The sequence below is a fragment of the Mandrillus leucophaeus genome, unplaced genomic scaffold (genome assembly GCF_000951045.1).
Source record: "Mandrillus leucophaeus isolate KB7577 unplaced genomic scaffold, Mleu.le_1.0 Scaffold88, whole genome shotgun sequence".
Taxonomy (NCBI): domain Eukaryota; kingdom Metazoa; phylum Chordata; class Mammalia; order Primates; family Cercopithecidae; genus Mandrillus; species Mandrillus leucophaeus.
Window position 1 is genome coordinate 6236518 of NW_012109585.1, and position 25392 is coordinate 6261909.

At 48.7% G+C, this 25392-nt stretch overlaps 1 protein-coding gene across 5 annotated transcripts in view; it reads left to right on the forward strand.

The window, feature by feature from the left end:
• P4HA2 (prolyl 4-hydroxylase, alpha polypeptide II) overlaps positions 1-25392 on the forward strand; it is a 102475-nt gene that overhangs the window by 67588 nt on the left and 9495 nt on the right. For 2 of the 5 annotated variants that reach the window (XM_011969276.1, XM_011969275.1), the window contains exons 1-10: positions 284-949; positions 9002-9101; positions 9800-9896; positions 10302-10453; positions 13598-13735; positions 17123-17362; positions 18318-18511; positions 19661-19837; positions 23341-23411; positions 23648-23747. In XM_011969276.1, the coding sequence (XP_011824666.1) occupies positions 899-949; positions 9002-9101; positions 9800-9896; positions 10302-10453; positions 13598-13735; positions 17123-17362; positions 18318-18511; positions 19661-19837; positions 23341-23411; positions 23648-23747 (1320 nt within the window). In that variant the 5' untranslated portion in view covers positions 284-898. Of the gene's footprint in view, positions 1-283; positions 950-9001; positions 9102-9799; positions 9897-10301; positions 10454-13597; positions 13736-17122; positions 17363-18317; positions 18512-19660; positions 19838-23340; positions 23412-23647; positions 23748-25392 lie in introns of those variants that run through there. The other 3 variants (XM_011969278.1, XM_011969277.1, XM_011969274.1) reach the window with 2 other exon arrangements.

The following is a 25392-nucleotide window of genomic DNA, read 5'->3' on the forward strand; positions in this document are numbered from 1 at the left end:
CGCAAAGCAGTCCGGGCCGCAACGCTGCGCCCTCCGCCCTGTTTCTGCACCCGTCTGGGTTCTTGTCTCGCCGCCTGCAAGCCTTCCCGAGCTCAGGGTGGTGAGGTCAGCGGCGCCCTTCGTGCAGTCCCCTCGGCGGTCGGGCGGGCCTGGGAACTTGGCCGCCCTTCCCTGTCAGGCTCCCGGGAAGTGGCGGCCTGACCCCGGGCTGCTGACTGTTGGGAGCAGGGGTGCGGCGTCCGCCTGGCCCTGAGGGGCCGCTTCATATTGGCTAGGCCCGTTTTGCACCCTCCCAAGGGCTGGGAGTCCGAGGTCTTGTCCTGGCAGGGTCCAGCTTCTGGAGCCCATTACATGGGCCATTGGATCAGAAAGTCTTTTCTCCCCCAGACATCCTTGTGGAACCTGCGTTGTTTTTCCTTGGCAGCTGCGGAGACCCGTGATAATTCGTTAACTAATTCAACAAACGGGACCCTTCTGTGTGCCAGAAACCGCAAGCAGTTGCTAACCCAGTGGGACAGGCAGATTGGAAGAGCGGGAAGGTCCTGGCCCATAGCGGTGTGGTGAGCGCTGTGCTGGAAGGGAATGCGGGCTGTGGGTACTTGCTGGAGGACTGGCTGCCTCTGGCCAGGGGACTTTCCGGAGGAGGTGACCCATGAGCTGGAGTGGTCAGAGGAAGGCTGGCAAAAGGGCACTGTGGACAGAGGAACAGCCTATATGAGTGGGAGCAGAGACCTTGGCCAATGCCATTCCTTATGGCATTGTAGTGGAAGCAAGGTGATGGGGAAGGAACACTGTAGGGGATAGCTGTCCACGGACGCTGTCCACAAGACCCTGGAGTGAGACGACGTGCCTGGTACTGTGCCGTGCATGTGTAAGATGCCCAGTTGGCCCTCGCAGCATGAGCCTGGATCAGGGCACTTGCTGCCTCAGGTATTGCTGGGCAGCCCACGTGGGCCCCTGGCCTTTGTGTTTTATTTGACCCTTTAAGATGGTGCAGGAGGATACAAAAAAATTGGGTGTGGTGGCGTGCGCCTGTAGTCCCAGCTACTCGGGAGGCTGAGGCAGGAGAATCACTTGAGCCTGGGAGGCAGAGGTTGCAGTGAGCCGAGATCGCGCCACTGCACTCCAGCCTGGGCGACAAAGCGAGACTCCATCTCAAAAAAAAAAAAAAGAAAAGAAAAAACAGATGATGCAGGAGAGCATTGGGATCCCTCCCAAGACTGAAACTGTTGTCTTTTGCTGTAGAGTGACACCCGAGATTTGTGCTTCTTGATCTAGACTACCTGGGGCCTCACAGCCTCAGCCCTCTTGTAGGAAATCCTGTCCTAAGAGCAAGGGCTGGGGTTCGTCATTTTGTGACTTGGGGCATTCTTAAGTATCCCAGACTTTGCAGAGATCCATTGTCCACCTAAGAATTTATAGGATGTTTTTGGGATCTGCTGCTTGTTCTCAGCCTATATCTCATCTGACATTAATCGGTTTCATAATTTAGTCTCTGTTAAATGAACTCGTATTTCCTTTGGCTTGTACTTAAACTGCCCCTGAAGTGTCCAAGGTGCAGCCTCTCACTGTGGTTCTGGGCCTCAGGGCCCAGTCTCTCTGTTTGCTTCTCCCCACTCACAGAATGTTTGATCTTTGAATTCTTTTCTTTTAGAGCCTCCTTGTTCTTACACAGCAGAGTGTCCACTGTGTGGCCCAGCCAATGAAGCCACGTAGCAAGGATGGAGTGAGTTGGCTGGGGGCCTCATCCCAAAGATGCTGTCATACTGGATCACCCTAGTTCTTTGAGAGCTTAGCAGGCAGACTTGGTGACAGCTTAGCTGAGACATTGTCTGTGGCGTGTGATAGGCCCTTGTATCCTGTCGAAAGCTCTGCATTGGGGTACTCTAGACAGTGCTTACTTAGTCACTGGTTTAGATTGGCCCCAGCTGATCTCAGTTCATCCCTTGAGTGCCTCCTGCCTATTTGGCTTCTGACTAGAGCATGCCTGGGGCTGGAATGAGGGAGGAGAGAGAAGAGGTGGCTGAGGCACTATTCTTGCCTGTGGGTAGCTCGTACTCTGAGATTGCTGCTTCATATTGGCAGCTGGCCATGTGCCAGGGGAGGAGCCCAGCTGTGAGTGCTCATCAAAGGAAGAGACTACGTGGGTGCAGCTCCGAGGAATGAGTCGGTTGAGGGAATCTAGGGTCTCCTCATTTCCTAAGAAGGCCTCCCTTTTTCACTCTGCCCTCCCACATCCTTGGGAGAGTCTGAGACTGTAAGCAAGGCCTTGGCTGATTTGTGGCCACGCTGGCTGATAGTGTGCAGAGGGCTAGGAGGTGTGTCCCTGGCTCCTGGGGTCTGTCAAGAGTTTACTATTAGGCAGATGGAAGTTGGCAGGAAAAGCTGTGATGCAAGTACGTGCAAGCCCAGCAGAGTGCTGGAGTGAGAGTTAAACTTCGGGAAAGTTGCTCACATCTAACAATTTGGAAGTTCCTTAGGGTAAGACATCAGCCTGTCCTGGAGCAAAGAGGGCTGGAAGGTCCTGTGGTCTGTGGGCTTTGTGCTAGGGACATGGAATGAAGGATAGAAAGACAGTTGTTGTTTTTTCCTCAGAGCAGAGGGGAATGAAAAGTCTGGATGATTTACTGGAGCCCTAGAAGAGAGTTCTTGTTCAGTTGGTGTCATTGCAGGGCAGAGGATTAAGTGTTTGGGTAGAATGCTCTCCAGCTCAGATGGAATCTGTCTGAACCTGGTAAGAGGCCAGCATCTGCTCTGGACCTCTTGGGAAGTGCTTGCTTAGAGTGTGGCCTGTTTTGTACCTGGCACTCTGAGGGCCAGGGTGTAGTGGAGATCCTCAGGCCTGGGTACTTGTAGGAGCCTGGAATGAGCAGGTCAGAGGCATGTAAGTGTGTGAGATCCTAGAGTATTGGTCCAGTCCTCCACCTTTTGCTAGAGAACATTGCTTGATGAGCTTTAGAACCAGTGATTGACCAGTTCCAAGGTTATCCCCTGATGATCAATGTACTACATTATACCTGATTCCAGTCTCTCCTGAATTAAATGTTTCAGCTCTTGTGGCGCTCCTGGGACGTGGAGATCGCCCAATTTCTGCCTTGTTTGCATCTTCACTGTCCCCTAGTCTGGACCTTCTTTCTCACCCGGGAATCAGCTGACTTGGGCTGAGCAGCTGGCTGCCTCAGGTCCACTGATGTTTCTCTGCTGCCCTTGGTACTAATGATTGACATAAATTATGCCTAGTGTGGGGCTACCTTCTAACATTTGTCATCACATTCAGTCCTCCAACAGCCCTACGAGATATAGGTCCTAGTATTGTCTCTATTATATACATGGGGAAACTGAGGAATCCTGTAACTTGTCCAAGGTCACAAAGCTGGGAAGTGGTATAGAACTGGGGTTTAACTTTTAGTATGTCTGACCCTAGGGCAGGTGTGCCTATCCATTCGACTGTACTGCCTTGCCCTGAGCTGGACTGGCTGGTTATTTGTGAGTGCTGTCTTGTCTAAGGTAGGAGTGACTGCCCATCTGAACTTAAGGGACCATGGTGCTGTTTTCTGGGTCCATGTTGCGTTCCTCCCTCTGGTGAGATTCAGCCAGGGATGTCATGGACCTGCTTTATGAACCTTTGGTGTAACCCATGATAAAGTCCTTAACCTGGGCAGGCATGCTCTTCCTGGGCAAAGTGTGGCTCCCCTGTTTGGGAGTCCATTGCACTTTAAGGTAACAGATAGATTACTGAGTAGGACTGGATAGCTGCAATATCCAGCAGAGTGTGTTTTGTGTTTGACTCTTGGTTCTGTCATTGATTTGTTGTCAGATGTCAGGTATGCAGGAAACCCTCTCTCAGCCTCAGCTGTTTGTCATTTGTATCTATCTTATATCTGAAATGGAGGTAGTTATCTAGCTTAGAAGGTTTGGGTGAGAATTAGATAATAGAAATGAAAGATTTTTGGAAACAAATAGTGGTTATCTCAGACTAGGTTCCCAGGAAACAGCCTGAGACAGAGCTTAAGTACTTAATGCTTTATTGGAAGGTGTAATTGCAGGGCAGCCAAGGTGAGGGAAAAGTGAGGTGCAGGCCCGTGTGATGGCTCAGGCCGTGCGATGGCTCCCGCCTGTAATCTCAGCACTTTGGGAGGCCGAGGCGGGTGGATTGCCTGAGGTCAGGAGTTTGAGACCAGCCTGGCCAATATGGTGAAACCCCGTCTCTACTAAAAATACAAAAATTAGCTGGGCATGGTGGCACACGCCTGTAGTCCAAGCTACTGGGGAGACTGAGGCACGAGAATCCCTTGAACCTGGGAGGTGGAGGTTGCATTGAGCCAAGATTGCGCCACTGTACTCCAGCCTGGGCGACAAAGCGAGACTGTCTCAAAAAAATAAAAGGAAAAAAAAGTGAACTATAAAGGAGGATGGGAGGTGGTGTTTTAGCAAGCTGGCTACCCTGCACAGAGATGTACTCAGTTACCCTATGAGGGCCCTTTGGTAGCCACTGGGGAGACCAATCTGGTACTTCAACAGTCTGGAGATAGTGAGAGGAGCCAGAGATTCTAGCTTGGGCCTGGATAGTCTACGCCACTGAGCTGAGGCAAAGTAAATACCCTGGGACCTGGGAGATGGGTGAGACCAAGAGGTTGCAAGGTGGGACATAAGAGGCATCCAATATAGTGGTATATGGATTTTATCCTCGAGTGTAGTTCCCTTTTATGAGTTAGTCTCATCCAGACTGCCAAGTCTCTGCCGAGACTGTGACTGAAAACCCAACTTGGGTTTTGCATATCAGTCTTAACAGCCTTCTCTGCTACTTCATTGTCTAGTTACTGAAGCAAGACTTTGTGGTGGTGTTGATGGTACCCAGGTGGGAAAGTGGAAGTCAATCACTGTTCATGTACCAGATAGAGAATGTATGTGGATAGGTACAGATAAACATCTTGGCTTTATTAGGTTCTTGGTGAAGGAGAATATTTTTCACATAAAGTAGTTGTTGAAGATATGAAACCTGGCATGGTGACATGAGGCTGGAGAGGGCAGCAGGGCCTGGTCACACAGTCAAAAGGACCCTTTGGGCTAAAGAGTTTGGACTTTATCCTGATGGCAGTAGAGAGCCAAAGGAGGGCTTTGATAAACCATGCTGGCTACTTTGTAGAGCAGAGGTGGGAGGAAGGCCAGATGAGATGTGGAGAGGCCAGTGTAGTGGGGGCCAGGATGGCTGTACGGGAAGTTAGGGGTGGCTCAGATCAGGGTGATGACTGAGGCTCAGGAAAGTAGGGTGCCCCCCATACTTGCCTAGGGTGCCGTGACAGCAGCTTATGGGCCTGAATGGACATCCACATGCTTTGGTGGCAGGGTCTTCTGGAGCCTCTGGATCCTCTTAGGCTGAACACACAGGTCCTTTCAGCTCTGTTATCCTAGAGTTGGGGGTGGTGGGGAGCCATGTCCGGTTAGGTTTTCCCCCTTCATAGAAGGCAGGCAGCTTCTTGTTCAGTGCCAAGCAAGACCAGTTTGTTCTCAGCAAGCTCATGTTCTGTCTCTAGGCTGTTAAATACATTGTTAAAACTCAAGCTGTTGCATTTGGGTTGCAGCTGGGAGCTTGGCAGAGGGTCTGCCTGATGAGGTAAGGAGAGAAGCTAAGGACACTGCTGGTTTGCAGCTGGAAACATCTTTTCATGGCCATTTGGCCAGATTGTCAATGTCTTTTCCAAAGATCAGGCTTGGTGGGACCTCTGGTGTATGTCTTGGAATTGCCCTGTGTTTAGAAACAGTGCCAGTCGCCTGATGGGTGACTCACTGTTGCTGGGATGTTGGCAGGTTTTGCAGGACCTCCCTGTGGGGGTCCAAACACTGGGGCTGGCAGGGCCCCTTTGGAGTCTATTTGAGAAGGACCTGCTTTGTTTTCTTTACATTTTAAGCATATGATAAAATAATTTTAAAAATTGCTATAGAATTTCTTGTAGAAAGAGTAGAGAAACAAATAAGCATAAAAATAAAAAGAAATTATTTCACCAAGATAGAGCCAGACGTATAACTCTTTTTTTGCATCTCTCTGTATACACACATACATTAATTTTTCCGTACCAAAATGGAATTATAGAGTGCATATTATTTGGGGCCCACTTTTCTCACTTAACAGTATGCTTTGATCTCTCCATGTTGGTATATAGTATTCATTCTTAATATACTCCATAAAAACTTATTGTATAGAAGAAATGTAAAATCTTCTATTGTTGTAGTTTCCTAATTTGAACAAGTCTGAGGTGAAGTATTTTTCATTGTGTTCCTGGTATGAGACAAGCATTGTTCTAAACTCTGGGCATGCAGCACAGATAAAACTCAGTATTGGTTTTCTGCTCAAGGCTGGTGTCACTTTGTTTTTCATAAAATAGAGTTTGACATGGTTCACCTCCAGACATATTCCACTTGGATTCTGAGGGTTTCTGGCAGGGCTTTTGGCAACACTGGACACTTTGTAGGGGCACTCAGCAGGTACACATACTTTCGCCTACTCTGTCTTAAGCTGTGGGCATAGTTGTAAGATGGGATGGGGATTGGCCTTTCCCACATTGTGGGGCACAGTCCCTCTTGGATGCTGCCTCTTCCCAATCTAACCCTAATTAGAGGACTTTTTGTGCAGAGCCTTTTGAGTTAAGGGGCCCAGGCTTGGGAGAAATGGGGTAGGGCTCCAGAGTACCCCTGCCTGAGATGTCAGTGTTGATGTGGTAGTCTGGGAGCTGCTACTTGGAGATGCCCAGCTCTCCAGGCTAGCAGAGTTAGTTATCCACTTTTCCCACCAGAGCAAGACTTTGCAGGCTCTTGGTAGGCAAGTCATCTGTGATTACCTGTGATTCTTTGAGGCTCTGCCCAAACCCCATCTGTAATTCTTTGAGGCTCTGCCTCCAGGCTGAGATTCAAGAATGGGCTCAGTCTAAGCCAGATCGCACATTCCAGAGAAATGACAGCTGGTATTCATGTAGTGAAGAAACCTGGCTTTTCCCTGAGTGCTGTGAGGTATGAACCATAGATGACAGGAGCAGAATGCTTTGAAAGGAATGGACAGACTTCCTCCCTGGAATTTATCTGGCCTCTAAAAAGGTATGCAACTGTAGCTGGAGAGACACCTGGGGAGAGATGCTGGGTTCCCCACTTCCAACCATGTCTGGTTTGGAATCCTGCCTGAGCTCTGTTCTCCCACCACCCCAGCTCTGAGGAGCAGTCAGGTGGTCCCTTTCTGTTCATAGATACATCCTCCCAGCTCTATGTTTTCACTGTCCACTCCCTACATACATACAGAAGGAGCTGAGCCTGAGCCAGTCAAGTGTTTTGAGGAACAAGGAACAGACACTCAATCCCTTAGGTGTAAGGGGCTTGTGCAAGCAAGAGAGAGGCCTTCTGAAATCCTGGGATAGAAAAGACAGTATAGTAAGGCCTTGAAGCAGACCTGTGGCTAGAACCAGGAGGGCCTGGACTCTGCCTCAGGGCCAGCCCAGGCCTACTCACTTTCCCTGGATGACTAACTGCTCTGACTCCCTAATGGACTGCTCAGCACAATACTCCCTACCCTGCAGCAGGTTCCAAGTTGAAAGATAATTGTCCTGTGTGTCTTGGGACCCCTACACCTAGACTATGACAGGAAGACTGTCAGCTCTGCAGATCTTTGGCATAGGCATGAACACATGGGGCCATTCACTTATTCTTTCCTTGTGATAGAGGATCCCATTTGCAGATGGGAGTTGTGGTTGGCCTTCTCTGAGCCTAACCTGGAATCTCAATGGATTAGGATTTCTTCTGAAAGAGTAAGATGAGGAATGGTGGGTGTGCTGTGTGTCTAATCAAGTATGGCAGGCAAAAAATCGATGAACTGGCTTTAGCTTAGACTTAGAATTCTGTCAGATAAGGCTTATGTTTTTTGGGGAAGCATTTGTGTTTCCTTTGTTTTGCTTGTTTTCTCTTAGTAGATTTCCATTTGAGCACTCTAGTAGGGTGCTTAAAAGCAGGGCAGGAAGAAGACTGGCAGAGCTGGGGTACAGATGGGTGCTAATCCTCCAACACAGTCTAGGCTGCATGGCTGAGCTGGGAAGACGACATCTGAAGCTTCTGTTGTGGACTGAGGGTTACTGCCAGTGGGGCTTGTCTCAGGTTGTGCCTATTTCTGGACCGATGAGAAGACAGTAGCTGGCCCCTTTCCCATGTCAGCAGCCCAGCCTGAGGTTTTGGCCATGTGTAGCATATTCATTTTTGTATCCTGAGTGCCTAGATCAGTGCCTGGCATCTGCAGGTCTTCAGTAAATATTTGTGAATGAATGGTGACGGGCCAGTGAGGACAGTGTCTGCCAAGGAGCCTTACTACAGGAAGAACACTGTCTGCCCAGGAGACTGTCTCCCCTGACTGCTCTTTCTCTGGCAGGTACAGACTGGGAGGGGTTAGTTTTATTTCTCTTCTGGCTGGCTATCTGTTGTACACCTTAGTTTGGGTGTTGGTACCCTGGAGGATGTTGTGTCAAATTATCTTTCTGTTATTATCTCTCGTGTAACAGTACATGAGAGCAGTACTTGTGGGCAGGTACTTGTTCCCTAGAACCTGGCACTGTCCTGGCATATGTCTTGGAAGATAAGACAGAAACAAACAGCAGTCTGTGAAATAAGAAGGAGTGGGCCAGAATCTTGGACTGATAGACCGATGGAACCAGAGCTGACTATACCCCGCTGTGATTCCACCTTCCCATGGTACAGGTGGTTGCTGGGAGTAGAGAGGATGGGCTTTCTGCCTAGGGCATATGGCTTCCCAGAGCAGCGACCAGAATTGAGCACACATCACTGGCTGCACGCACTTTCTTCTTTCTGCTGTTTATCCTTTTTAGCTTCTGTGTGCTAGGCCAGGATTTTGGTATGTTTGATTATGTGTATCACATGGTATCTGCATATGTGTTCACATGCCTATGTCTCTCTTCACCTAAATTACTTTTTCATTTTGTTGATCCAGTGATTGTCATTGAATGCCTTTCAGACACTTCCCTCTGTGACCATGAAACTCTGGGTGTCTGCATTGCTGATGGCCTGGTTTGGTGTCCTGAGCTGTGTGCAGGCCGAATTCTTCACCTCTATTGGTACGTGCCAACAGGACTGTCGTCTCCCTGACACCTTGGCTCACCTTGGCCATGGATATCTCTGGCTGCAGCCTGTTCTCATTTAGAGTGGGATAGCCGTAATAACTGGTTTTGACCAGTTCTGAGAAGAGTGAAACTGGCAGAGTTGCTATTTTCCCCTATACGATCCCAGTGATCTGGTTGTTCAGGAAGCCGACTGTCTGAATTGGGTCTTTCTCCCTGGGAAGTGCAGGCTGCACTTGGGCTCTCTGGTCTTTTTGACCACCTTGCCCATGGACCAGAGAGTGGTTCTGAGCAGCAAATCCTTTGTATCCTGAGGATCAAGCTTTTCCTATCCTTCTGACCTGAAGTTCAGAGCTTTTTATCCTGTGATGTGCCCCCAGGATATCCATGCCTGAGTGTCATGACTAGCTATGTAACAGTTGGAGAATGAGATTTAGGTCTACTTCTTGAGTGACATCCAGTGCATTTATCTCAAATGTCCCACTGGTGCCTCTGCCTCTTTCTCTCTGAAGTTGGGAGATAGGACCCCATGAGTGCCTAGGCCCCTTTTAACTCCAAGTCCCCATAATCCCCAGAGAGCTTACATGTTTTTGTCCCAGGGGACTTGCTTCTGTGCTGGTATTCTGTGCTCCAAGGAAGGAGGCTGGACTTCCCTCTTCTGTTTCTCACTGGTGCCTTTCTTCTCTCTCTTGCAGGGCACATGACTGACCTGATTTATGCAGAAAAAGAGCTGGTGCAGTCTCTGAAGGAGTACATCCTTGTGGAGGAAGCCAAGCTTTCCAAGATTAAGAGGTGTCCTAAGTCCCCATACCACCCTTAGTTGGCCCTCCTTCCCTTCTGCCCCTCAAGGAACAAGGAAGCCACTCAGGGTACCTATTAGAGGAAGCCCTTGAGAGGGTGATGTGGGGCTGGCCTGGTTACTTCATGTCAGTCCTTGAGAGGAGCTAAGTGCATGGGCTAAGGAGTCACCGTTTATTTTGTATTTAAGACCTTTTCCCTTAAATTGGGGGGTCCCAGCTCTTATCTAGATTAAGGGGCTAGAAGTATCTGTGGGGAGTTACTGTATTCATTTTTCATTGCCTCTTGATGAGAAGGGCCCTAGCACCTGGCACCAGGGAATTCTCACCAGAGAAATTATCACAGGTCAAGACCTATGTGGGTGGACGCATTACTCTTGCTTTTCCTCTGGTTCCACAGCTGGGCCAACAAAATGGAAGCCTTGACTAGCAAGTCAGCTGCTGACGCTGAGGGCTACCTGGCCCACCCTGTGAATGCCTACAAACTGGTGAAGCGGCTAAACACAGACTGGCCTGCGCTGGAGGACCTTGTCCTGCAGGACTCAGCTGCAGGTGAGGGACGGTGAGCAGGTGCTTGAGTGAGCCCATATATTCGTGTGCTCATGCCTGGGCTGTTGTGTCTGAGCCTGTCTTGGGTCTGGGTGTTGGTGGGCAAGTGCATTATACAAACAGGACCCTGCTGGTCTCATGGCTCTCTCCCTTCTCTGTGGGGACCTGGAAGTTGGCTGTCCTTGGTTTTTAACGTCTAATGATGGTTAGTTCTTTTTTTAGCGTCCTTTTTTTAGTGTCTGTCTTTTCTTATTTTTTGCTAATGACATTTTTCCGATTATACTTTAGTGATACATGTTTATAGAAAAGTTGGAAAACACAAAAACAAGAGAATTATAATTCTTAATCCAATTGCCCAGTGGTGAGCATTTTTAAAATTATAGTTTTTCTACCTATGCATATACATTAAAAAAATGGAACTATACATACATACCAGGGCATGCAAACTCAAGTTGCTTGAAGGGACAAATGAATTTACAAGTGTCAAGTGGGTTGGATGGTGGGACCAGGGCAAGTTGGGGAGCATAGGTCTCATCTAAATTCATTCCTATTCATATCTTTTACAAACAAAGTGTATCTGATGGTAGATTTGTGACAGAAGAAAAAATTCTTTCTGAATTTCACCATGTTGGCCAGGTGAGCTGCTTTATATGCTATTCAGTGTTCTTCTGCAACGTGGTTTTAATGTCTGGATGGTGACTACCTATCAGATGGTGATAATCTGTCATAATACTGTCAAATGGGTCAAGTAATTGGATATGGGATTTTTTCTGAATTATCAGCACCTTTTTACATATTTCTTGGTGTATACTTCTGATTTTTTTTAAGGGTAAATTCTTAGAAGTCATATTTATAGGTCAGAGTGTGAACTTTTTAAAAGCTTTAAACTATACTTGATGCTTTTGTTGTGATAATACTTTTTATGCCCTAATACTTTCCTGTCATAAGAAGAGATGGTAGGGTGGGCCTAGAGGTGGGCTCTCCTAACTCCTAGCCCTGGGTTTAGTCCTCTGGACTTACTGCCTTTTTATTTTTTTGAGACAGAGTCTCACTCTGTCACCAGGTTGGAGTGCAGTGGCGTGATCTCGGCTCACTGCAACCTCCGCCTCCGGGTTCAAGCAATTCTCCTGCCTCAGCCTCCTGAGTAGCTGGGACTACAGGCACGTGCCACCAAGCCCAGCTAATTTTTTTTTGGTATTTTTAGTAGAGACAGGGTTTCACCATGAGTTGGCCAGGATGTTCTCGATCTCTTGACCTCGTGATCCACCCATCTCAGCCTCCCAAAGTGCTGGGATTACAGGCGTGAGACACCACGCCCAGCTGCCTTTTTTTTTTTTTTTTTTAAAGGGACAGAGTCTCACTGTATTAGCTCAGACTGGAGTGCAGTGGCTATTCACAGATGTGATCGTAGCACACTGCAGCCTTGAACTCCTGGCCTCACGTGATCCTCCTGCCTCAGCCTCTTGAGTAGCTGGGACTATAGGCACAGAACCACTGTACCCAGCTCTTCACTGCCTCTTTTCCCTGAGTTGTGAGTGCTGATTAACTTCAGACTAGCTGTCTCTCTGGCTGAGACATTTTAGCCCATGTGGCCAGACTGGGTTGGGCTTGGGGGCAGGGTGGCCTCTGGAGAGGGATTGGTGAGCTCAGCCAGGCTGGAGCTGTGCCCAGTGAGCTCACTGCCTCCAGAAACCACGTCTGCCTTTCCCAGACTCCCGCCTCTCCGCCTGGGCCTGCAGCTTGGGACAGGCTGTTCTGCCTGCACGGCAGGAGACTAAGCCTACCCAGATGACCTCCCCTCTCCAATCTTGTTCTCCACACCCTACACTCACACCATCATCTGGTTCCTTTGGAAAACCTTATGATTACCTAGAAGGAGTTAGGTCAGGCCCAGAGAATAATTGGTTGTTTTCATCTCTGACTTCTGAGTTCTTGCCCCTGAAATGAATGGGGCATGCTGACAGTGTGGCTTTTCCTGGCAGCATGTTCCCCTACCCCCACCCCACCAGATTCTAAACTCTTTAGAGTCCCTGACCATGTAGCTATGAAGACAAGGAAGGCAGGGTTACAGCTTCTTGGTCCCTGTCCCCAGTTATAGCTGGAAGTGGATGTTTAGGTCTGAAGTCATAGGTGGCAGTGGATATAGCTGCTCTTGGGGAGAGGTTGGGGAAGGAATGGCCTTGTTCCCCTCTCATTTCTCAGCTTAGAGGCAGAATTGAAGGCCCTAAGTCACCCTGGGAAGGCTTGGCTCCCACCTGGAGCCCTGGGATTGTGGGAGGTACACATCTTACTTTACAGCTAGGGCTTGGAGTCCCAGAAAAGCCTCCTTGGAGTACTTCTGTGGTCAAAAGCTCTCCCAGGCTTCAGGCTGTGGTCTTGAGCACCATAACTGGAGAGCCCATGCCCTGAACTCATTGCAGGTCTGAGTGGTGGGAGTACAGAGGAGAATAGGCCCACCATGGTCTCTCAAGGGACTGACCTTGCTGGGCTGGTGCAGCCCCACCTTGGTCCTTGGCCTGTCTAGGTGGTCCCTCAGCTGTCAACCTAGGGGGAGGGGGATGACCTCCAGGACTTTCATCATCACCTTTCTGGATGATAAGTGCCAGTGGTCAGTAATGCGTGGCCAGCTCGGCTTCATTAGTTAACTGTCATTGTCCCTTGGACTCCTCAACTTGAAATGTGGGCTGGAAGTCTGTGTTTACCTGACTGGCCCAATTACCCTGGATCAAGGTTTTCGATGGGATTCATTTTCCACTGAGTGGTTGACAGTTCTTCCCTGAGTCCTCTCCTGTGCTCTTCTCAGTTACCCTCTCAATCCTCTGTTTCTTCTGTCTCCACCAGCTCTGACTGAATGCTTTGGAGCCAAGACTTCTAGACTCCTAAATATTAACTAATATGGGGGGCTGTTTCTACTTAGTTCCAAAGAGCAGCATGGGCAGTAGGTACAGTGAGGACTAAGAAAGGAAAAGTCCCCATAGACTGGAGTAATCAGGGACAACTTCCTGGTGGAAGGGGCAACAGCCTTTGAGGGAAGGGGCGGGGAAATTTCACTAGCCAGAGACCCTCTCTGTGGCTGCCTCTCTGGTCCCAAGTGGAATTCTGCCTCTGGTTCAAGGGTAATCTCTTGTTCTGACTCTCATTTGGAAGGTTTTATCGCCAACCTCTCTGTGCAGCGGCAGTTCTTCCCCACTGATGAGGATGAGGTAGGAGCTGCCAAAGCCCTGATGAGACTTCAGGACACATACAGGCTGGACCCAGACACAATTTCCAGAGGGGAACTTCCAGGTAACTCACCACTCCAGGCGTTGCCTGTCCTGCATGTGTCTCTTTAGTGGCAGGACAGGTTGGAGCCACCACCGACTTGTGGCCTCTACCCTCAGGTGCACCTCTGATGTACCTCTTGGCTCACCATTTTGTGTTGGACTCCCTCTCCCATGACAGGTTTCTCCCTCAGCCACTGCCCTGCCACCTCCTTCCATGTATTAGCCAAGGCCCTCTCCTCTTGTGTCTCAGAGAAAGCCAGAGTTGCTGCTCAGGAACCCCCTCTGCCTCTGTCTCCAGAGCACCGCACAGATCTGCATTCAGACCTGCTTCCTGTCTCCCACCCTCCAATGTCTTTTCATCTAAGACTGATCTGGGCTTAGTGTCCCCCTGTCCTGAGTCCTCTTAGTTACAGTCTCTGCTCCTATACATTCTGTCTCCACCTCTCTGTGTTCTACCCTGGAACTCACATATAGGCTATATTCTTGCTCATCTTACACTTGCCTCCCTCAGTATCTGAGACTCTTTTGAGTCTTTGCTGCTGATCCATCTCTTCTTCCCTCCTGGTTAGGCTACTGGATAGAGTAATCTACACTCTATCCACTTTCCTGGTTCCCATATACTCCTGAACTCACAGTATCTGGCCTTTTTCCCCCCTGTTCACTGATCCTGTTCTTGCAAGGTCATCAGTGGCCACTTGGCTGGTAAATGCAGAGAACAAGGTTCACACATAATGTTCTTTAACTTCACAGCAGCATTTGACAGATGGATTGCCTCATTCTTCGTGATATTCTCTCCTCCTTTGAATTCTGGGATACTGATATCTGCTTCTCTTTTAGCCTCTCTGGTCATTTTCTCTCAAGTGGCCCATCTCCCACTGACTTCCCAGTGTTAGTGTTTATAAGAAGATGTTTTGAGAGCTACTGGAGACCAGTAAACCCAGCGATTCACTGTGTGAGGCCCGTGCAGACCCAGCTTATTCCAGCTCCAGAGCCCCAGCTGCCCACTTTAGACTCCATTAGAGAGAGGGCAGTTCAGGGCACCTGCAAGATCTGTTCACCCTGTAGCCTTGAGATTGGTTGCTTGGAGAAGGGAACCACACCCTGGCATTGACCTCTCACATTCACTCAGCAAACCTGTGAGTGTCCTGAATAGGGATATGGAGCAGAAGGGAATTACTCCCTAGGACTCCATCCTTACCTCATCTTCTCCCTGAACACCTTCCCCAGGTGAGCCCCGCCATTTCCATCATGTGAGGTGGATGACATCCAGATCTGTGTTACCTGCCAAGGTTTGTCTCCTGAGCTTCTAACCAGCGTAGACAGATGCCTTTGGGACATCTCTACTTGAATGTTCCATGGACTTCTCGAACTTCATGTGTCGTGAACTGAAATCCTCATCTCCTTGTGAACACTTTACCTTCCCTCTCATCCTTCTATCTCAGCAAAAAGGAGCTCCATCCTCTGGCTGCCTAAGCCAGAATCCTAAGGCCTATGGATTCTACCTCCTTCTCTCATGTCTTCTGTACTTACCCCTGACTCCAGCCTCACAGCCACTTTTTTCTCAATTTGATTATCAAAATACCATCCTGACTTGTCCCTACTTCCAGCTCACTGCTTAAGACCATCCTCCATATGGTCTTAAGCACACATTTGTTCACATGAGTTCCTGATTACTATGCTTAATTTCCAAGGCTACACCCAAACTCCTCCTGTGTGTGATCTTTGGGGTCCTGTATTGACTCTATTTTCCTGGCTTCCTTGCCCATTGTACTCAGCTTTGCCTATCACTCAGCTCTTTTGTCTCACCCCTCTATAGGAATACCTTTACCCATGTCAGCTGGGCTACTCCATGTCTGATTGCCTATCAGCACTTAGCTCAGCTGTCACTCTCCCAAGTGCTCTCCAGGGAGCAGACATTCGAATTGGCTTCTAGGGAGGATGCTGAGTGCCAGGGAGCCATTCTTAGCATTTTTGGCATCTGGGAGACATGTTGATAATAGCTACTGGTCATTAGCATCCTGGGGATCATAGGAGACATCTTCATATGTCATCTCATTGAATTCTTGGAACAAGCTCTTTAAAATTGATATTATCTTTATTTAGAGATAAGGGGACTGAGACTTAGAGAGATATGGTATCTTGTCTATAGTCACACACTGGTGGGCGCCCTAGTGAGGCCAACACAGACCTAGCTTAGTCCGGCTCCAGAGCCCCAGCTCAGTCAGCTATGTTACTCTACCGCATCAGTGCAGGTTCCTGGGCCTGCAGAGCCAGAGGAGACCTGTGGAGAGGGACAAGGGGCTCCAGGAACCCCCTCATCCCTGGCCTACCTAGGGACTTCATCTTGTGTTTACTCTCCCCAACTTCCTGTTCCTCGTTATTGGTTCCTGAGCCACCGGGGTGAGCAGACCCTGGTCTCTGAAGCATTTAGCCTACTGTGTAGGGGTTTCATTCCAGGCAAAAAGAGCCTTCTCTGAGTTCTTTTGTGTCAGCCATGCCCCTGTTGCTGTTAATGGGACTGTGGGGAGTCTTCCTTGCTCTCCAGGGAGAGTCACAGCCCCTACTTCCCCTCCATGGTATCTGCTTTCTCATTATTCTCTGAGGAACTGCACACATAGTCTTTCCCATCTTGAGCCCACCCTAAATCCTGCATCTTTCTATAGCTACTTCTTCATATTGGCTTGAAACTATCTTCATGGTCACTTTCTAGCACTCCCCCTACAGCAGATGACCTTTGGTCATAAGACCCACTGAGCTGATACTCAGCAAGGTCCCTGCCACTTAACAGCCAAAGCTGGCACTGCAACCTTGGCTCTTGGCCTCCCTTGATGGCTCTCACACCACTCCCGCTCCCTCTGTTTCTCCTGTCTTTAGTTCTTTCTCAAGGTTACTCATTGTCTGTTCTTTCTGGGTAGGTGTTCCCTGGCGCTCTGGGCTCAGCCATCTTCTCCATTCTTTCCTTAGAGTTCCTGCAAGCAATTTTCCTCACCCATGGCTTGGTTGCCACCTAAATTTATATTTTTTATATTCAGCTAATTTTCCCATCCTCCAGACTCATATGGCAAGCTGCCCACCAGACATCTGCTTCTCTGTGGTCCACAGGACTTTCCCATTGTCCTCAACGATGCTTCCTGGTGGGTTTTTGGGGCTCCCCCTAAAAAGGCCCCTTCCCACTTGGGAGACGGGGAATCTGAGGCTAAGAGGTTGGCTGTGAACCCCAGTCCAGGGCAGGGCCATCTGTCTGTGCTCACTGTGTCAGCGGCCCTTTAGGATATGCGGTCTAAATGTCTGATGGGGTTCTGCTTGGTAGTGCCCCCCATCCAGTGGCCCAGGCTTTCCTTGAAGCGGGAATCTCTTTCCCTAACCCAGAGGCTCTTTGGAGCCTGACAATTTACTTCCCCTGCTGTAGGAACCAAGTACCAGGCAGTGCTGAGCGTGGATGACTGCTTTGGGATGGGCCGCTCAGCCTACAATGAAGGGGATTATTATCATACGGTGTTGTGGATGGAGCAGGTGCTAAAGCAGCTTGATGCTGGGGAGGAGGCCACCACAACCAAGTCCCAGGTGCTGGACTACCTCAGCTATGCTGTCTTTCAGTTGGGTGATCTGCACCGTGCCCTGGAGCTCACCCGCCGCCTGCTCTCCCTTGGTAAGGACATTATAGGGGAAGGTAAGATGGGAATGGAGAGTGGCAGAGGAACTGCACTATGCTGGCGTCTACCTGACCCCTCTCCTGGGACTGAGTCAGTTTACCCTGTCACTTGACCAGTGACTAATGCATTACTGACTTTAGGTCCAATCCAGCTTCTTACTAGCTCCTTACCCACCTCAATCCTGGCCTTAGCTTTGCCCAGTCGCTGATAGATACACTCAGGCCTGTGGCACTTGTGGCCCTTTTTAGTAAGGACTCTGTGTTACGGTGTATCTATCACCATGCAGGACTACACAGGGTGGAACCTTTATTGCATCAGGAGCAACCCAGGAGTCAGAATGTACTTTAGGATTGCTACAGTGACAAACAGTGGCGGTGCTATTAGAGGCCTGAGGTCTAATAGTCGGACTTAATATGGCATTGATAGTGCCTTGTGCTGTTGAACTGAAGAAGGCCAAAAGCACTGTGCCTTTAAAACTCATCTACCTCTTTTTTTTTTTTTTTTTTTTTTTGACGCGTAGTCTCACTTATCCAGCCTGGAGAGCAGTGGTGTGATCTCAGCTCACTGGAACCTCCGCCTCTGGGGTTCATGAGATTCTCCTGCCTCAGCCTCCCAAGTGGCTGGGATTAGAGAGGCACATGCCCCCATGGTGTATTTTTTTTAGTAGAGATGGGGTTTCACCACGTTGGTCAGGCTGGTCTCGAACTCCTGACCTCACGTGATCCACCCGCCTCAGCCTCCCAAAGTGCTGGGATTACAGGTATGAGCCACGGCGCCTGGCCTCTGTTGGTTTTTCAGTTACGAACAGCATACTCTGGTCAGATGCTGTGGAAGGTAGAATGCAGCATGCAAGTGAGCTGCTGGGAGAGAAACCCTTACAGAATAATTTCTCTAAATGACCTAACAGATGTTTGTGGTTTCCTTTTCCTTCTCGTTCCTTGCTTTTTCTAGACCCAAGCCATGAACGAGCTGGAGGGAATCTGCGGTACTTTGAGCAGTTATTGGAGGAAGAGAGAGAAAAAATGTTATCAAATCAGACAGAAGCTGAGCTAGCAACCCCAGAAGGCATCTATGAGAGGCCTGTGGACTACCTGCCTGAGAGGGATGTTTACGAGAGCCTCTGTCGTGGGGAGGGTGTCAAACTGGTGAGATGTGTGAGGGGGGCCAGGGTGCCAAAACAGTAGACCTGGACTCTGGCTCCGGGTAGGCAGGTTTGGGGAAGGTGTTCTTCATTCTGTAGGTACTTTTTTCAGTATCTCCCCCAGTTTTTCATGGCATCTGTGAGGCTGACATGTGGATATTCTCTGAGGTAGGAAAGGAGACTGTCTCCCCTCATGCCCCAGGTAGAGTGTTGCTCCTCTAAGTTACCACTGAGCTCACCTCCTTACCCCAACGTGTCCCACTTTTTGCTTCACTCACTGTTGTGAAGAAAACGATGGGTGGACGTACCTCAGGCCCCAAGAGAAGTCATGGTATAAATGGAGAGTAAGTCTCTGTGGTAAAGACACCAGCATGTACCAGAGCTTGGTATTGAGCCTTTGAGAGCCCTGGGATCCTAGTGCTTCCTGAGGAGGCCCAGGTGTGACAGGCTCTCGGCCTTTTCCATGCCCCTGTCTGCATGGCTTCCACTGGCTCCTCCACCAAGAAAGGTTTCTCCCCCGTCCCAGCTCTTCAGACCTACTCAAGTCTTCATGAAAAGGGTCAGAAATTACTCTCTGCCATGGGACTTGAGGATGTGAGGTGATCTTGGGAGAGAAGAAAGATTGCATGATTTGTGGGGTGTCACTTCATGCCAGTTAAGCTGAAGGGGCTTTTGTTTCCTTCCTTCCTTCCTTTCTTCCCTCCCTTCCTCCCTCCCTCTGTTTTTCCTCTCTTTTCTTTTCTTTCTTTCATCTCACCCTGTCACCCAGGCTGGAGTGCAGTGGTGTAATCATAGCTCACTGCAGCTTTGACCTCCCAGGCTTGAGCAATCTTCCTGCCTCAGCCTCCTGAGTAGCTGTGACTACAGGTGTGCACCACTATACCTGGTTAATTTTTTATAGAGACAGGGTCTATGTCATCTAGGCTGGTCTCAAACTCCTGGTCTCAAGCTATCCTTTGGCCCCTCAGGATTCTAGGATTATAGGTGTGAGCCACTGTGCATGCTCACCTGCTGGGACTTTTGTTTTCTTCTGTGGTGTGGTGGGAGGGAGCAGCTGCTGGCCATGAGGTGAGACCAGTGTCTGCAGACAGCCAGACTGGGACCGAGGATTAGGACTCACTCAGCTCAGGGCCTGTTACTCTGTGCTCTCCAGACACCCCGGAGACAGAAGAGGCTTTTCTGTAGGTACCACCATGGCAACAGGGCCCCACAGCTGCTCATCGCCCCCTTCAAAGAGGAGGATGAGTGGGACAGCCCACACATCGTCAGGTACTACGATGTCATGTCTGATGAGGAAATCGAGAGGATCAAGGAGATCGCAAAACCTAAAGTAGGTGTCACTTCAGGTCCTTCTCGGGGCACTGAAGGGGGCAGGTCCTTTCTCTCATCCCTAGCACTGTGGGTGGTTGGTTTGCTCATCTAGCCACCCTTTATTGATATCTAGCATGGGCCTACCGTGGGGATACAGAGATGCTTCAGACTCAACCTGACCTTGTGAGTTCGTGGTCCAGTGGGGAAGAACAGGGTAACCAATGTGGACAGCCAATGCTATGATAGAAAGTCATGCTGGGAACAGGGCAGGTCCACACTGGTGTGTCAGTTCACCTGGTTGGGAGACTGGTGTGTGGGAGTTTTTAGGAAATATTCCATAAGGTGCTATGAAGCTGGGTCCTGTGGAGCTCCTGATTAGGACTGTAAATGAGCGAATGACTTAGAGGAGAATGTATATCTTTATAATATTGGGTCTTCTCATCCAAGGGCGTGACAGGTCTCTCCATTTATTTATATCTTTTTAAGTTTTCTTCATATAAGCCTTGCACATTTCTTAAGTTTAGTCCCAGGTAGTTTCTTTGTTACTGTTAATTTACTTTATTTCTTCATTAGTATTTTAACTGGTTACATTATTATATTAGTTTACTATTCTATGCCAAACTGTTGATTTTAAAAATATATTTCATAGTAAGAGCTAATGTTTACTGAGTTCTTAACTGTGGCAGGAACTTCTAAATGCTTAACATATATATTAACTATGTCACAGTTATGAACAGCTGCTCATAACGGTGTCACTGTCTCTGTTTTGCCTATGAAAAAGCAAACTTATGCAGATTGCAGCTAGTGGTTGAATTTACTTATTCCTTTTTTGGTTTTTAGCTGATTCTCTTTAGCATTAACACCTGGAAATAAGGAAAATTTTATTTTCTCATAATACTTGTAGTTCCTTTGTTTTTATAATCTTATTGAATCACCCAGAACTTCTAGAGCATAATTACGAAGAATAGGAATCCTTGTCTCATTCCTGAACTTCCTGGGAATTCCTATGGTATTTTACTGCCGAGTATGCAGTTGGCTGTTGGTTTTGTTTTACGATTATTCTTCTGTTTCTAGTTCATAAAAGATTTGCTCCCCATTTGACATCTTTCAAAGAGACCTACTTGCTGCCATACCCCATCACTGATGATTGGGAGGGAGGATTTAGCTGGATTCTCTATTGCTCTGCTCCTAATAGAATTGTAGTGGCCGAGGTGACCAGGAGGCCTGACGCTCATGGAGAGACCTGAAATAGGTTCCTATCCTGGCCCCTGGACCTCATCTTAGAACACCTTGGCTTGAGGTACTAGGACATCTAGGGCTTTGAGTCAGTGGTTGGCATCATCAGTGTGCCTGAGGGAGGGGGCTAGCCAGATGTATGGAGAATGGGGACTAGGACTCCCCTTTCTACTCAGCTCCAGAGTCCTCCAGGAAAGAAAACTACTTTGCTGGTTGTGCCAGGATTTCCTGGGAGATTTCTTACCTGTTCTGCAGTTCCAGACACTGAGAACATTTCTGTGTGCATGTGTGCATATATGTGTGGCTGGCCGAGGGGTAGTATTGGGAAAACATGTATTTGAATAGAAGCCATGTGAAGAGCCAAACAAGGATGGCAAACATGTTTGGCTCTTCACATGGCTTCTATTCAAAGATAAGCTGACCCCTCCTTTCCGGAGACTGTGAGAGACAGATGCTAGTCTGGCTTTGAAGTAGAGCCAATGAGCTTAATTTGGCCTGTGGGGAATGCCTGGCAGCTGTCTATGGGGTCTCTGGCCTGCTTTCAAAATAGCCCTGTGTTTCCCCTGGGGCAGAGCACAGCTGCTCAGAGCCTCTTTGTGGGTGTCAGGCCAATGCTGAGGCACGGATGTTTGGATGGGGTCTGGTTGTGGCTGCAGTTTTCAGGGAAGGACTGACATACGCTGGAGCTCAGGAAGGGCCGTGAGTAGGAGTTTGGGAGCCATCTGTCCTGCTTGCACTGGCCATCTTACCAGATCATGCTATAGCAGCACAGTGTCTAGGTTGGTCCATCTCACTCGCTTACTAGCCTTCTGGTCCATTTACTCCTCTCCATTCCGTCTGCCACCACCTGGCCTGGGCCACCATCATCTCTTGTGCTGACCTCTGCCGTGGCCTCACTAGCCTCTCAGTCCCCACTCTGGCCCCTTATTAGTCAACTCTCCATGAGTTATTCACAGTGATCCATTTTACATTCAAATTTTGAGTGTCCCTCCCCTGCATGAAGCCTTCCCCATTTCTTGTTGGCCACAAGGTTGCATCTAGTCCCTAGCTCCTGCGTGTCTCTTCAGCCTATTTTACTACTTCCCTTAACCTTTAATCCACACCTACTGCCACACCCATTTTCATTCCCAGGCCTCTGGATTGCTGCTCCTTCCCTGTTCCTGTAATGTTTCTCTACTTGGATAACTCATGTTAACCCTTCAGGCCTCAGCTAGGTGGTCTCCTCCCCTAGGAAGCTATTCTTGACACTATTCCCTGAGCTTCCACAGGACATTAAGTTCACCCATGCTGTGCTTCAGTTACCTGGCTGGTTTTCTGCTTTCCCCACTTGACTGAGTTGTAACAGTGCAGGGGCCATGTCTCAGCTACCTAGCATAGTGCCAGGCACAAAGTAGGCATCCATCAATATTTATTAAAATCAAGGGGAAGTGTGTTGGGGTGGGAGTACCTGGGCCTGTGGCTGCACCCATGTGAGGTCATTAGGACAGTCCACAACTGAAGCACATGGACCTTTGCCATGTTGGCTGACTCTGGGCAGCGAGTCCCTCCTGGGGTTTCACTAAAGCCTGTCTGTGGAGGCTGGGGGAATGAAGTAGATGAGGGGAGTGCATGTGTAGTGTGTACATATGTGAGTGGGTGACTTCCAGGCAGTGGTTCACTTATTTTAACTCACAGAATCTTTTCCTGGTTTTATCATCTGACTTTTAAGGATCCCAAGGGAGTGAAAACTGTGCCATCTGTCTTTGCCTCTTGAGGCTGTGGGAACCCAGTGTGAGGTTGTACAGCAGGAGAGTGTTTGGATGGGTTTCTTGGCAGAGGAGCCCACTGAGGTTCAGAAGGATGGTGGAACTTGACCAGGTTGAGAGAAGTACATAAGGCGGAGGCTCAGGGATGGTGGCACAGTCTGAATATGGTGGGAGTAGCTAAGCTCAGGCTGTGCTCAGGCAGGAGTGGTATGTGTGCCTGGCAAGGAAAGGGGCTAGCCAGGCAGATGCATGGATGGATAAAGCAGGCATAATTCTGCAGGCAATGCAGACCTGGGGAGGAGAAGGGATGAGCAGTGACCGAGCAGGGCAATAGCCAGGAACTGATTGCAGATTGGGAATGTGGAGGCCTCAGACTTTTGCCCTCACCTGGCCTGCAGGATCTTGGGGCCTTGGCTAGAGCCATTGGCTGCAAAGCTTCCTCCACTAGCATGACAGCAAATGTGGTCCCAGTGCTTTCTGGGAAAATACTCAAGGCAAAACAAACAAATCAAGTATTCCTTCTTCTCCTCCTTCCTTCTAGCTTGCACGAGCCACTGTTCGTGATCCCAAGACAGGAGTCCTCACTGTCGCCAGCTATCGGGTTTCCAAAAGGTAAACAAAGAGCAGGGATTGGTAGCTGCTCAAATCTCAACTTCAGGACTTCTCAGTGCCTACCCTAGGAATGGGTGGCTTGCCTTTTCCTGCCTGCTGGCGACTCCTCACCCCTTGTTGCAGCAGGTACCCTGTACTGTCTGTTTGTGCTGGCCCTGACTCTGGGGACAGAGTGCAGGACCTCATGGAAGCCTGCCCTTCCATCTTCTTTTCTCTGCTCTTTTCTTTTTACCCAGCTCCTGGCTAGAGGAAGATGATGACCCTGTTGTGGCCCGAGTAAATCGTCGGATGCAGCACATCACAGGGTTAACAGTCAAGACTGCAGAATTGTTACAGGTACAGATAGTCCCTGGGACTGTAGGAGTTGGGAAGTGGGTATTTGTGGCTAGATGGTCTCACAAGGTGTCCAGAACTGGGCCAAAAGAGGCCCAACTGTATGACTACTGCCTGATGCTATGAATATGGAGTGATCTCATTTTAGGAAACCAGAATTAATCATGCCTGTTGGCTTTCAACAATTAGTGTTCAACAAATATCTATTGAGCATCTGCTGGGTGCCCAAGTGTGCTGGAAGCTAGGGATCAGCGGTGGCTATGGCAGGTTCATTCATGTCTTCTTGACAACAGAAGCTCAAATCCTGAATGGTCTCAGGGACATCGCTAAGAGAGCTAAAAATGGTTTCAGAGGCCATGGTTCTGTGTCATAATCAAATACATTTGAAGGGCAAAGTGTTCTGTGTGTTTTCTCCTGCTGAACCACAGCTGAAGTCACTCCAAAAGCAGCAGCAGGGGAGTTCCCCTGAGGGACTGCCAAGATGGGGTCAGTTGAGAATCCAAAGAAAGCGGCACTAAACCCCTGGATCTTTAGTCCACAACATTTATTAGGGAACTTGCAGAGTGGGCTGCAGCAATCCTCAAAATGGACAGCAAGAGACAAGGGTTGTTTTACCTAAGTATTTCCACAGTGATGGGGTCAGAGTGTGGAGTTTATTTGAGGGTTTAGGGAATTTGGTTCAGGGCTGGGGCTAGTTTCTTTCAGTGTATTAGGCAACAACCTAAACACCTTCATCAGTGCCTGGGAATGTTCAAGACTCCAGCTTGTGTTCCAGCCTGAAGGGAAAAACCTGCCGCTGGCTGGGTCACAGAGCTGTCAAGGGAGTCTGATTTTCAGTCAGAACAAAGAAAGGCAGGGGTGGGTCTGGGGGACCTTACACTGTGATATGTAGGTGGAAGTGAGAGGCCTGGACTGGTTAAGCTGGTGCAGGTGGAGTGTTCTTGTCCAAGTACTCCCACTGGGACCCTGGCTTCCTGCCTTTATTCAGAAGTGATTATGAAGAAACATGGCAGCACCCTGCTGAAAGGTTTTGGGTAAAGCTCCTTATTAAAGTATCCTCTTGGGTAAAGCTCCTTAATAAAGTATCCTCTTGGGTATTGAGTTCAAATCAGCACTGGCTGTGTTCCCTTATGAATATTGGAACTTCCGTGTTCTGTTGTAAAATTGATGACCTAAGACACTGTCAGAGAAGTTTCACTGGCATCTTTCTAGAGGCCCCTGGGTCCTCTGTTTGGCCAAAGTTTGTGTATACTTAACGATAGCAGCCTTTACCTTTATGATTGGCATTTGGGTCTGATCTACTATGGATCTCATTAGAATATTGACTGAAGATCATTTGGGAAAGATTTTTTGAACTTTTGCCTGCACATGCCCAAACAAATCAGCCTTCTTTTTGCTGTTGTTTTTTCAACAAAAAGAAGTGTAGCTGCATCAGCAATTGGAAAATCAATTTTGAAGTTCATCTTTATGGATTTGTGTGAAGTCTACCAGAGTTTTAAAAAACATACTGATTACCTTGCAAATAGTATTGTGAAATTTTAATATTTTTTTTTCAGTTCAGTTCAACTTTGTGTTTTGTAATTTTTAAATAAGTTCTGCAGATAAGCACATCCATGGAGGACTTCTGTCTCATCTCCCACTTGCTGCG